General features: G+C 44.5%; 1 protein-coding gene across 4 annotated transcripts in view; it reads left to right on the plus strand.

Moving 5' to 3' along the window:
- The window catches only part of WASHC1 (WASH complex subunit 1), a 57,526-nt gene that overhangs the window by 11,375 nt on the left and 33,358 nt on the right, over nucleotides 1-12,793 (plus strand). Inside the window, exon 1 of one of the 4 annotated variants that reach the window (XM_063153924.1) lies at nucleotides 7,621-7,660. The exons of 1 other annotated variant lie outside the window; for it this stretch is intronic. Coding sequence is in view for 1 of the 3 variants with exons in the window: in XM_063153921.1 (XP_063009991.1) it covers nucleotides 8,105-8,138 (34 nt within the window). In the remaining 2 variants the exon portion in view is untranslated. Of the gene's footprint in view, nucleotides 1-7,620; nucleotides 7,661-7,747; nucleotides 7,783-8,089; nucleotides 8,139-12,793 lie in introns of those variants that run through there. 2 more of the 4 variants (XM_063153925.1, XM_063153921.1) reach the window with 2 other exon arrangements.

Here is a 12,793-nt window from a genome sequence, read left to right on the forward strand (position 1 = left end):
TGAAAAATCCTGTGGAATTAACATGGCAGCTTGGCATACAGCTATTACAAAGCATTTATATGGAATAATTTTAATGGCCACCAGGACATTTGGCCTACAGCACAGAGGAATTATAATAGCCTCAAACAGTAAGCTTTGATGTGAAATATTATAATAGCCTCATATAAGGTAAGCTTGATGTGAATACTGAAGAGCAATACAAAGCATCTGAAAGATTGAAATGCAAAACTAATAATTTCATTGGAAATGTTTAACATGTATTTCACTTCTCGTTCAGAAAGCAAATATTTCAGGTAGGAATTCTGGGTTTTCACTAAATTTCCATTTGAGTAGAAACTGGGAAAAAATCTCTGAATGTATTGCCTAGGCTCTTCTGTGAATCTAGTCCTTTGTTTTTATTGCACATTTCTGGAAAAAAAGGTTACAGAACTAATGTTGGTTCCAACCAAAAAATAGCAAATAACTTACCCTGAAACTATGGAAATTTTATTATTTACCAAATACACTGAAAACAATGTTTGGGCATGTCTTTGGAAAAAAAACAGAGTTTAATTTTTTGGTTCAACAACTAAATCAAATAATCAATTATTTGCACAAACCAACCAATTTGAACATCCCCTTAAATCCTAAAACAGGAGCTAGTTATTGACAGCAAGGAGTTTGGATGAACTTCTCACAGGTGTGTGTTTTATTCCCAGGGAATATTGATTTCTGTTATTTAGTTTTTATTTTTGAAAATATGAAAAATTGTTTCCAGCTTGAAACTAAGTCTGCAGGAACAACCTTTTATTAAAGTGCAAATTTCATTTAAGTACACATTTTTCTTAATCACATATTACTTAATTTTCTGAAATATGTTTTTAGGAGGCAATGTCAAAAGTACAATTAAATGGTGCAGGACTGAGTCCTAATTGATGGTGACAATAATGAAAATGAATTATTTGCCAAAGGCTTTTTTTTTTCTTTTTTTTTCCCCCTTGCTTTTACCTCTCATTATTCTGCTTGGAAACAGACTGTCCTAAAATGATTTGAGTGTCCTGCTGTCAGTATTCAGACAAGCATTTGTCAGAATGCCTTAATATACACCAATATTTTCAGTAGGCTTTTAAAAGAGCACCTTTCTCTCCAGTTCCTTTTAGCCCTAATCTTTAATGTAGGGTCTTGCATCTCTTTTCATTCTTGCTTCTCTTTTTATTACCTTTCCAAATGTATTCAGAAATCCCCTAATTTGTATCCAGCAATGACTTCTGTATTGAAGCATTAAAATGTACATTTAAAAACATTGAAGCTAGTGTTGGAAACTGATAAAATACTATTAAAGTTCCTAGTTTAAATAGGTGTGATTTTAAAAATACAAAATTTTAAAAGAGCTGTTTTTATAAAAAGGAAGAAATGTTTTTGAGAATTCCATCTTTTTTCTTCTCCTTTTAGGAATTAAAAGTCCAGAAGAATTAAGAACAAAACAAAACAAAAAGTAATGTCCAAAGCTGGGGGAGGGAGTGCAGTGAATTTTCGTCAGCATGATGATTTTTATTTGACACTTTCAAGATGATAAAAAAAAAATCAATCTTCAATTTTTTTGGAAGCAACATCTAATATTTAGCACCTACACTGTTCTAAATAAACTTAATGGATGTCAGAATCAAAAGAAGAGTGATCTCCACAATGACTCACTCACATTCTAGCTGGGAGTTGTAGCTGGCTCCTTCCTGCTTGGGTTCACCCTCTGCAGAGGGCAGTCAGTGAATTCATGACAACTCCTGGCTTTGTTATGGCAGCAGAAGCACAGCCAGCAGTGGGCTCATGGCTGCAGCAAAGGGGAGAAGCTTTGAATAGCTGGCTTGAAAATTAAATGGTAGCCTGTCAGAATTCAGGACAGCCAGAGGGATGTCCTGGAGTGCCAGGACTCCTGCCCAGGGGGCTCAGAGAGCCCAAGACACCTGTGGTTTTGATTATGACCCACGGAGCAAATCACCACCTTTATATGAGGATCTGCAAGCCACAGAAGTGCAAGTAGAATAATAATTAGTTTGTCACGGGGTGAAAAAATAGATTTTTGGGGTTTTTAGAGTGGGGGTTCAGGGGGCAAGATGGAGGAATCTGGGCATGTCCAGCCTTTCTCCTTCTTCTTCTTCTTCTTGGCCTTCATGTTCTGGGTGATGCTGGCACTTTTGGATTGGTTTAGAGAAGAGACAGATGTCTAACATAGGTGATAGGTACTGGAAAGTAACTGTAAATATTGTACACGTAGTTTTTAGTATAAAAATATAACACTGCCTCAGGGGCAGGCAGAGTGCCTCTGTCTGTCCTGCTGAACAGACATCAGCAGGTCAGGAGAAAGGATTTTATAGATAAGGAACAACAAACCACCCTGAGACTGAGAAATTAAGAGTTCTGACTCCCTCTTTGATCACCAGGCTGGGAAAGGAGACTTTCTAAACTATCTCAGGGTCACTCTGACCAGCAAAAGCCCTGAGAGTAGCCAGGACTGCATGGCAAATAGCTGTGTGTTACAAAATGTGAGGATAAGACTGCATGGTTGTCATACAATATATGAAATAGAATGTTGCAGGTTCTGGGAGTCTTGTATGTGTTGACTTTAATGGTAAACAAGTCATTTAGGAGCAGGGCTAAATGGATGACCTTAGAATACCTGTTGCTTTTCTCTTAGCCAGCTGTTCTTAATACTTCTCCCTTTCATTTATTTTTTTATAAAGGCCTGGCATGGGAGGTTTGATCTCTTGCCAGGTAGCCCAGTGGGAATGGTGAGTTCAGTTATGCAAGAAGAATGGATTTGGTCCCTACCTCCTGTGAGCAGGCTCTGAGGAATCCACACTGCAGAAATAAAAGCATTAGCCTGCAGCCACGCTGCTGTGCCATGCTCCCACACATCTCCCAGGGCAGCAAGAGCAGCCCCACTCAGCTCTCTCAGGGCTGGGGGTGCTCTGGCAGCGTGGAAAGGAGCCAGAGAGTAAAAGAATGTGCATGGAAAGCTGTCCTCATCTCCAAAGCTGTGCTCCTCTCCATAGACTTTCTACTCTTTGTGGTCTACTTTGTTTCACTGATATACCTGTATTTCAGAAATGTGGTTTTTTTAAGTCAACAAAGACTATTTCTGTGAGCATGCAAAATTGTGTGGATCCAATGTGAAGACTGGCACTTTGAAGTTCACAGCTAAGACAGAGAGAACTTTGCCATCCAGCTTTTCCTTACCAATCAGTTCAAGGTGTGTCAGAGACACTGGCTCAGTGCAGTCATACAAAGAGGTACCATCCTTACCTGTGCCAGGAATACAAGGGTCAATTTATACTCATGTGTGCACTGAAGAAGTTGAATTTTTATTGTTTATTGGGGGGTGGTTCCCAGCCTTGTCTGAGTGCTTCAGCCTGAGCCCTGTGGGAAACACTGACACGTTGTGCCCTGCAGAACTGACAGTCTGAAGGGCAGTGCAGGCACAGGGCACCAGAAGGGCTCTGCCACTCATAAGGAATAGGTAATGTGATGCTGGTGAGTGATGTTTAAAGACTCCAGGGCTGAGCGGTAGGCTTGGATGGTAGTGGAGAAAGTGTAGAAGCAGAAGGAGTTGAGGAGAAGGAGAAACAAGAGTGGTTGAGAAGGGGTACAGGTATGGTACTTCTATCAACTTCAGGCTCTAGTTTGTTCCATTCCACTGCATTTTACCCCAAAGCCCCACTTGCAGGGGGAGAAAGGAAAGGCTTCTAGGAAAGCCACATGTTTGTGAGGAATTGTGTGGAAAAAGTGTCTCCAGATATCTGAGTCAGAAGAAAGCTTGAGCAAAAGGAAAAGGGGCTGCACTTGGCCCTTGTTTTATCCCCTGCAGTAATTCCTCAGAGCTAATGCAGGTATTCATGTTATAGTTAGAGCCTCTCTATGCCATGGGGAAATAAAGACACTTTGCCTTTTGCTTTTCACTCCCAAATGACAAATCACTGTTTAGTTTTGTCTCGTTTCAGCATCTTGTGAGCATGCACTGATTGTTGGTGTGCGCTCAGACGAGGTGCTAATTGTCACCAGACACAGAGGAGGCACAGAGTTCCTTCCTGCCTGTTCTTCTAAAGAAATGCTACAAGCAAAGCTTTAGAGTCAGACCTGAAGCAAAATCTGAGCTCCAAACTGTTCTAAAGGTTAGGTGAGTTTGACCCTACATCCAACTGCAACAGCAAAACATCCCTCAGATCTGAAAACCCCCAAAACAAGAGGGATGTCTGGAGCAAGAGCTGATTTGTGTTCTGACCTTGAGCAAAAGTGACTCAGACAGTTCTGGCTGAATGTTTGACAAATGCTGTTCAACAGACTACAAGAATTTCCAGCACCTTCAAAACACAACCACAGCAGCGTTCTGTAATCTCCTCACCTTTGCTTTTTACATTTTGCCTTCAGGTTCTGAGTTTTATGTTATTAAATTTTGGTGTAAAATATAATAATGATAAATATTAAGCAGCAACATTTTCCATCCGAAAAATATTAAAGATGGAAAAATATGATTGTTTCCCTTCTTCTAGCAAGAAAAGTGAGACACTAATTACCTGCCCAAGGTAACTTTGCTCAGCAAAAGATAACAAAAGAAAGAGCAAGTTAATTTAATATTTTGAAGGTTGAGTGTTTTGGTTTGCCCTTTATTTTTTTATTACTTCAGAAAAAGCATTTTCTGTTGGGAAAATGCAGCTTCAGAAATGTGAAAATGACTTCAAATACAATGTGAATCTAAAAGGGTTGGCTGCTGCTCATGAATTTGTGGCTGTGACATAACAATAGATGGGTGATCAGTTTGTGTATAGATAATTGCAATGGGTCTAGCCTGCAGGGAAAAAATGCTTTTATGCAAGAGTTCTGGACAGGGTGGAAACATTTGAACATTGTAGTGGTGGAAAAGCTATCAGGCAGAATAAGACTCTAGACAGTAGTGCTCCTTTTGTTGGAGGAGGAAGATACTGTGTGTGACTTTTTGTTGGCTGGAATTGCCAATGCAAGGCAGTGCAGTGTGAGCTTGGTGGTCACAGGTGCCGGTCAGATCCCTCAGAGTGGTCCTTGGTGAGCTAAAGGGGTCCTGTCCTCAGGACCACTAAAGACAGCCAGTGAAAGGTTATGAAATGTATCCAGCAAACATTTCTCTGGAGAGAGAAGAAACTGTGTGCAGTATTCCACAGGCTGGGAATGAGCCAAGCCATGCAGCTGGATGGAGACTGGTGCCTTTGCATTGAACTGAACTCTGTGTCAAGCAGCTGCTCTCCTGATTTGCCTCCAGACTCCTTCTGTGCTATTGTCCACACCTGCTCGTGCCTGGTTAGACAGATGTTGTCTGCACAGGGAAGAAGTTTGGTATGCGACAACATCACCCAGGAATCCACAACCATTTACAGCCCCTCACCCACCACCAGGGTCTTCCTAGGGCTTTATCCAGTCCAGTGCTGCCGTGCTATTGCTGCTCACCCAGGACTTGCTGTACCTCTGAGATCCAGTCTTCCTTTTCTCTCTCTCTCTGTTAGCTAGCTCTCTTTTTGTCCTTCAATGATGGATTTTGCAAACCTGCTGGCTCCTCTTCCTCAGGCTGGCAGGAAGGCATGGGAAGGGACTGTGTCAGCCTGCCATCACCTCTTGCTTTCTCTTGAACTTTGTAAATGGTTTGAAGTGGATTTCACCAAGCAGCAAGAAGCATTTGGCGGGCTTTCTGTCAGCAGTACAGAAATAAAAATGGATAAGAATAGATTGGATTGTTGCTCCTTACATCCGCTTCCCTATTTTATTTTTGACAGGTCCTGACACCCACACACACACACGTTCCTTGCTCAGACTCAGAAAGATCTGATTTTTTTATCTGCTTTGAGTTTTTGGCAGCATTTTCCATTCCTCATAGAGAGTTTCAATAGCTCCTATCCTGGTCCTTAGTGCTCAGGCCTTTTGCCCTTATGCTCTCCACACTTATGGGTCTCACCAGGCCCATCATTAAAACATCACAAAGGGAAGGACTGTACCTCCTGCAGGCTCTGAAACACAGGAGCTGCTGCTGGCCACTCCTTTGCAACTCCTCTGGGTCCAACATCACTTCACTCTGCACTTCCCACTGCAAACAATCTGCAACAGGTAATTTATGCAATGAATTTACCCTTTTCCCTGAGCTAATATGCATGAGTGGGTGCTGATGTCTTCAAGTGCATTCCCTGTTTGAAGAGGCTTGCCTTATTTTTCTCCCCTGTGCACTGCTTTTAATGCTACATATCAATCACGAGTGTTCCCTGGTGCATCCAAAATCTGGTGTTTGCTATTCAAATGGCGTGAAGTTGCAACTGTTTACATAAGTTTGGAGAAATTGTTTCTGATCCTGAAGTGGAAAAGCATTCAAACACCTCTGTGATGTGCAGCACGTAGCCCTTTAAAGTGTGGGTTTGATACAATTCATTTTTCATGAGCGTTTGTGCTGGGAGACGTCGGCTGCTGGAATGTGTGCACAAAGGGAGGCGTGAAGGCAACACGGTGACAAACTAGTGCCACGTTCTTAAAAATTCTGTGTTTGTTAAATCAGCTTTTACATTGCCCAACTCTAAACATGAGCAGTGGAGAGTGAGGCAGAGATGCCCCCTTTTGCTTGCCATACTCTATACCAGATTACATGGAAGCAAAGCAAAAAATGTTCAGCTTTCCTGAGAGGGGAAGAGGAGGGACAAGCACTGATCTCCTCTCTGTGGTGACAGTGACAGGACCCGAGGGAATGGCCTGAGGCTGTGCCAGGGCAGGTTGAGGTCGGTATCAGTGTGAAAAACGCCAATCACTTGTTTTTAAAATTTTAAGAGTTTAATAGTAATAAAATGGTTATAAAAATAGTAATACAACCAGAGTAATAATTTGGACAATTTGAATTAGGACAATATGAGACAATAGAGACAAAGAGTTAAGGACGTCCGAAAAAGGACCCCCATTAACAAAGGATTAACCCTTAAAAACAACAGCCTGTTGCATATTCATACACCTCATACATGATGCATAAATTCCATTCAAATACAGGATTCTGTCTGGTCAGTGTCAATTTCTTCCTCTGAATCCTGACAGCGCCTTCGAGGTGGGAAGAAGTTCGTTTCTTCTGATAAGAGAGCAATAAATTCTTTTTCTCTGACAGATTTAGGTGTCCTGTGGCTGCTATCTCGCTGCGAGTCCTTACTTAAAAAAAAAAAAAAAAGTATCCTACATAGCTTCTTCTAACATTTTTATAACCTAAAACTATATTTAACAAGCTACTTAAGAGAATTAATACAGCGTTACTTTCTAACACAACACATATAACATTCATTTTAATATTTGCGAAAAGCCAACCATAAAACACGCATTTTTTCACATCAGGAAAATGTTTTTTCCCCCAGAGGGTGGCTGGGCACTGGAACAGCTCCCCAGGGCAGTGGGCACAGCACGACAGGGCTCACGGAACATTCGGACATGGCTCTGGGGCACAGGGTGTGACTGTGGGGATGTCCCGGGCAGGGCCGGGAGCTACACTGGGTGACCGTGAGGTCTCTCTGGCCAGGGCCGTCCCGCCCTTCCCTCACTCCCCCCGCCCGGGGCGGCCCTGAGGAGCCTCGGTTCTCCCGGAAGTGACGCCACGGGCGGGCGGAAGCGGCGCGGGGCGCGGGGGCGCGGCCGCGGGCGGCAGGTGAGGAGCGCGCGCGGGGGCGGGGCCGGGCCCGGGCCCCCTCAGAGCCCCGGGGGAGCCCCGGGACCCGGGCGGCATCGGGAGCAGCTCCGGGGACGGCTCCGGAGAGCGGCCGGGCCCCGGTGGGTGCCCTCCGGCTGTGCCGGGGCTGCGGCCTGTCGCGTCTGGGGGCCGCAGGCGCTGCCCGGCGGGAGACCCGGCGGCTCTTGGGCAGAAGAGTTTGGCAGCGCTGGGAGGGAGGGACAGCAGGGCTGGAAATGGTTCTTGGCAATGCTCTTGAGAACCTGAAAATGGTTCTGCAGGCAATGCTCTTCCTAGCGCATCCACTTTTCGTGAGTGCCTTAGGAAGAGCGTTGCCTGCAGGTCGAGGGAGGTGATGCTGCCCCTCTGCCCAGCGTTGGTGCTGTGTCCGGGTCTGGGCTCCTCAGGGAGTGTGACAGACGCATGGAGGAGCTCCAGCAGAGAGCGACAAAGCTGGGTAGGGGACTGGAGCATCTCTCCTATGAGGGCAGGCTGAGGCAGCTGTATCTGTTCAGCCTAGAAAAAGATTTTCCTGACAGGTTGTGGAGTCTCCCTTGTTGGATATTCAAGGAGCATTTGTGTGCAGTCCTGTGCCAGGTGCTCTAGGATGGCTGCTGGAGCAAGGAGTTGGGCCAGATGACCCACGGAGGTTCCTTCCAGCCTGAGCCATTCTGTGATTGTTACGTGGTGCTTCGGTGCTGAGCCATGGCATGGGGTTGGAGATGTGCCAGGCAGGCATGGAGCATGGAATTCTCAAGTTGGCAGTGGCATACAGGACTCCTGAGCTCCACGCAGTGTTTCAGGGAATGGTGAGGGCCATGCCTCTTTTCAGTGTTGGTCAAGTACCCTGCAGGGACTGATGGGACATGCTGCATCCTGAAGGGAAGAACAACAAAAAAGAAGGAGGATTCTGTATTGTTTTTTATGTGATTTTTCCTCAGAAAGTCGACTGATGGCTTGTGATGGGGTTTGGGTCTTTTGTATCATTCCAAGTAGTTGTACTATTTGCAGTACTTTGTACTGTTCCCAGGCCAGTAGTTGTGCTGGTTGTAGCGATTTGTCAAATAAAATCACATTGTCAGTGTTTGCAAGTGAACCCAAATTGCTGATGCATTTATTGGAATCATCTTTTTCTATGTTCAAAGTAAAGAATGAGTTGGCCAGCAGTAAGGAGACCACAGGACTGCTAGGCCTAGCTGTGTACATGAAGAAAGGTTGCTGATGGATTTAGGGAATGTTGTGAATTCACATCCAGTGGTGATGGTCATTGATAGTATTTATTTTAGTAATCAACAGGAAATCCTGTGATACGTTTCCCCTCTCCTTTTTATTTTGTTTATTTGGGGGTTTTGTGTTTTCTTTTTTTTTTTTTTTTTTTCCTTTTCTTTTTGATTATTAAATGAGATTCAGATATTGAATGGTTGAATAGCATCTGGATTTTCCCAAAGACCTCTTTCCAAAGAGGAGGCTTGTTATCCCTGTGCAGAGCAGGCTCATTCTTGACTCTGTGCAAGTCACAGTGCAGCTTCCAGCAGGCAGTGTGGGGTGCTGCTGGCTGTGGCTGTGGCATTTCAGTGGCTGAGGCAAATGTCAGCTGGCACTTTGCTTGGAATGCCCTCTCACCCATCCTGGAGTGGAAGTGAGAGGTGCCCCCATTCCTTGGCAGCTCCCTGCAGTGCAGAGCTTTGCTGGAGCACTGAAAGGAAGCAGAGCAAAGAGTGAGAGTGCTGCTCTTGCCAGAGGCAGGGCCTGGAAGCAAAGTGGCTTTGGCATGTCCTTGTAGAGACCTTTCTTCATTCTGGGAACCAGAGGTGCTCCAGTCAACTTGCCTTGCTTATTTTAGGAAGGTTGCTGATAAATTCTGCTGATCTTTCATGATGTTTGTCTTGTCTGAGTAGTAAAGCTGGGATGTAGAGGCTGCCTGATATCTTTCTGTATTCCTGGGATGCTTTGGATGGGGGGAAACAGCCACAGCTCCAGAGCCTGAGGCAGGAGGGTGCCTGAGGAATGCCTGGAGCAGCACAGGCTGCTATTCTTAGCATCTGTCCTTCTTCTATCACTCCAGATATTGAAACTGAATTTTAAATCTTCATTCCTTCAGATGCAAAGTGCTTCTCTCTCAGCTCAGGGGTTCTTGGGCCAGAAAACTGAAAGCAGATAATTCCTGGGAGCTCCTCTGCAATCTGGCTTCTGGGAATACCAGGTGGCTGTGGTCACATCAGGCTCAGTTTGGGGAGTGAAAGGGAAGGGTAGAAATTGAGGGCCGGGGAAAAATAGTATTGAGGTAATCCTGAAAGCAAGGCAGATTTCTTTTTCATAACATTTTTTTAGATTAAAGGTAATGTACAGAGGAAGAAGAGGATTATGCCTGAAATTGTTATGTTTCCCATGGCTGTGGTGTAAGAGATTGAGGGGAATCATTTTTATCAGTCAGAAAAGCAATTTCTGTAGCTAATCAGCTCTGCTTAGACTCCCTCACAGGATAACCTTTCCCAGAAAATCCTTCACCCAGGTGTCATGTTTTTGACCCAGCTTTTCATCAGCTCCTGTCACTCAGGCCGCTCTGTAGGGATATTCCTTCTAGCAAATGTGAATGCACTTGAAGACTTTCCCTCTTTAGTGAGTCCTCCTGTCATCTCTTAGAAATGCCAGCATTGCCTTTGCTTTTGAATGCATAAAACAGGCAGGAACTGATCTAGTCCCTGGTTTGATTTAGTTGTTTCCTTAACTGAATGTCTGATGCTTTGTTGGAATGCTGCAGGTGGAGCCTGGAGGCTGAAAAACTCCAGAACTTTGGAGCAGAGGGTGCTGAATGTGGAGGTGAGAGCCAGGACACTGCCAGCTATGGTTTGTGGCAGTGGTTGGATCTGCAGCTGAGGTCTCTCTCCAGGAGGATGGAGCTCATTTTGCATCAGAAAACTAGAGGGCAAAACTAGGATTTTTTTTTTCTTTCTTCTTTTTTTTATTTTGGGCACAGTGTGTTTCTGGAAGTGAGTATTGCTGTGGTCTGATGGTGAGGATGAGAAGCTCCTGACACTCTGCAGGAAGCTCTACAGCAGCATTCTGGCTAGCCTGGTTTTGGAATTCCATTGCTTAAGAGAAGTTATTGCAGAGAAATGCCTCTCCAGAGGACCTTGCATAGCCAGTGCCTTCTGTGTACTTCAGGCACACAAAACCAAAGTGCCCCCATTTGGGAAATCAAAGGAGGAGCTGTGTCTGCACATTTGGGATGGGATTCTCAACTTTAGTTGTGATGTTTGCAGAGTAGGTGTAGCTAAGCTGTTTGTTTAGGCTGCCTTTGTAATAAATAGTGATAGGCAATTAGCAGAGTGTTTGTGGTCAGCTGTATGTGCTGCCCTGGAATCAGATCAATTGTTCATTCCAGCATCTGTTTGTCTCCATGACTGATGGGAGCCAAAGGTGGCAGTTGCAGAGGGGATTATCTGATTAACTTATCAACATCTGTCTGCCAAAATGAGTTTTATGTATCCAGCTGGAGGAAATGAATTTCAGGCTGTGCTGGAGGACAGGGCTTTCTCAGCAAGGTGATGCAGGGAGGGAGGCTGCCTCTCTGTGTTGTGGGGAAAGATTGTCCTGAAGACAGTAGTGGCTTAGAGGGGGTCTTATGGAGCAGGCAGGATTGAAGTGCACCTCTAAATCCTTTTAAGTCTCTACTTTACAGATTCTCTTAAAAAAGAAAAATAATGTAATAACATTCTCTCTCCGGAGATTCAATGTAATTTGTTGTATCTAATCCATCTTTAGATGTCAGATATTTTGCCAAGGAGTTGCCACATGCTGCTGTAAAGCTGGGCTCTGAGATCTCAAATTTTGGTTCTTTCTCTTTAGCCTAAGTGGAATATGCCAGTAGTGACAAACCAACAAATCTGAGTGGCTCTGAGTAGTTTTTTGGGTAAGGAGATTTCACCTATAGTAGCTGCCTCAGCTCTTTCTTTCAAAGCAAAGTGTCAGAGCCAGAGGTGTTTTGAACAGGCTCTGGCTTCTTGAGAAGGAGGTGCCTTAAGTGCCGAGCTCCTGCTTCCAGAAGCAGAGTTTTGACAGGCCAGTGCTTTTCTCCAGGTGGTCCTGCTGACTGTCAGGTGTCTCAGTGCTCTGCTGTGTTGGTGTTCACAGGAGTTCTTGGATGAGGTGAGAAGATCTGACCCTGTGTTTCAGAAGGCTTGATTTATTATTATATATATTACATTAAAACTATACTAAAGGAATAGAAGAAAGGATTTCATCAGAAGGCTGGCTAAGAATAGAATAGGAAAGAATGATAACAAAGGCTTGTGGCTCGGACAGAGAGTCCAGCTGACTGTGATTGGCCATTAATTAGAAACAACCACATGAGACCAATCCCAGATGCACCTGTTGCATTCCACAGCAGCAGATAATCATTGTTTACATTTTGTTCCTGAGACCTCTCAGCTTCTCAGGAGGAAAAATCCTAAGGTGTCGATTTCTGGTGTGTTTCTCTTGCTGATTTAAGCTGATTTATGCTTGTTGGTTTTCTGTTTCTCCTGCTGGCTGATTTATGTCCGGAGGTAGCTCAGGGATGCCACTTGCTTGGTTTCTCGGCTGTTTCAAAGACCTGGAAAGGCCCAGAGTGGCCTTGGGCAGCCCGGCGCTTCAAAGGACGAGGAGAGACTTCTGATCTTGTTTCGGTCTCGGTGTTTATTAATTGTTTATCTAAAAGATTTTCTTTCAGCCCGACAGAGGTCTGCACAGCAGCCAGCCATGGGCACACTCCGCAACCCCTGGGGCGGTCACTTATCTTTATACCTGAAGTTACGTGTACAATATTTATCATTTTTCCCCAATACCTTCTACCCTTATTAACTGGTGCACTTCTAGTAAAGACCAATCCCAAAGTGCCACCATCACCACAGAAGATGGAGGCCAAGAAGAAGAAGAAGAAGGACAGGACACGCCCCAATTCCTCCATCTTACTTCTCTAGACCCCCCTGTACAGAAATCCTAAACCCTGTGTTCTACACCTTAATTAACTTATCCCTTCACCATTCACCCAGTGAAATCCTCCCATCCTCATACAGGTGTCGTCTCCTGTGTAGGATCAAAGTCCAGCCACCAGACACTTCTGGCAACATT

The sequence above is a fragment of the Melospiza melodia genome, chromosome 4 (assembly GCF_035770615.1).
Source record: "Melospiza melodia melodia isolate bMelMel2 chromosome 4, bMelMel2.pri, whole genome shotgun sequence".
NCBI classification, from domain to species: domain Eukaryota; kingdom Metazoa; phylum Chordata; class Aves; order Passeriformes; family Passerellidae; genus Melospiza; species Melospiza melodia.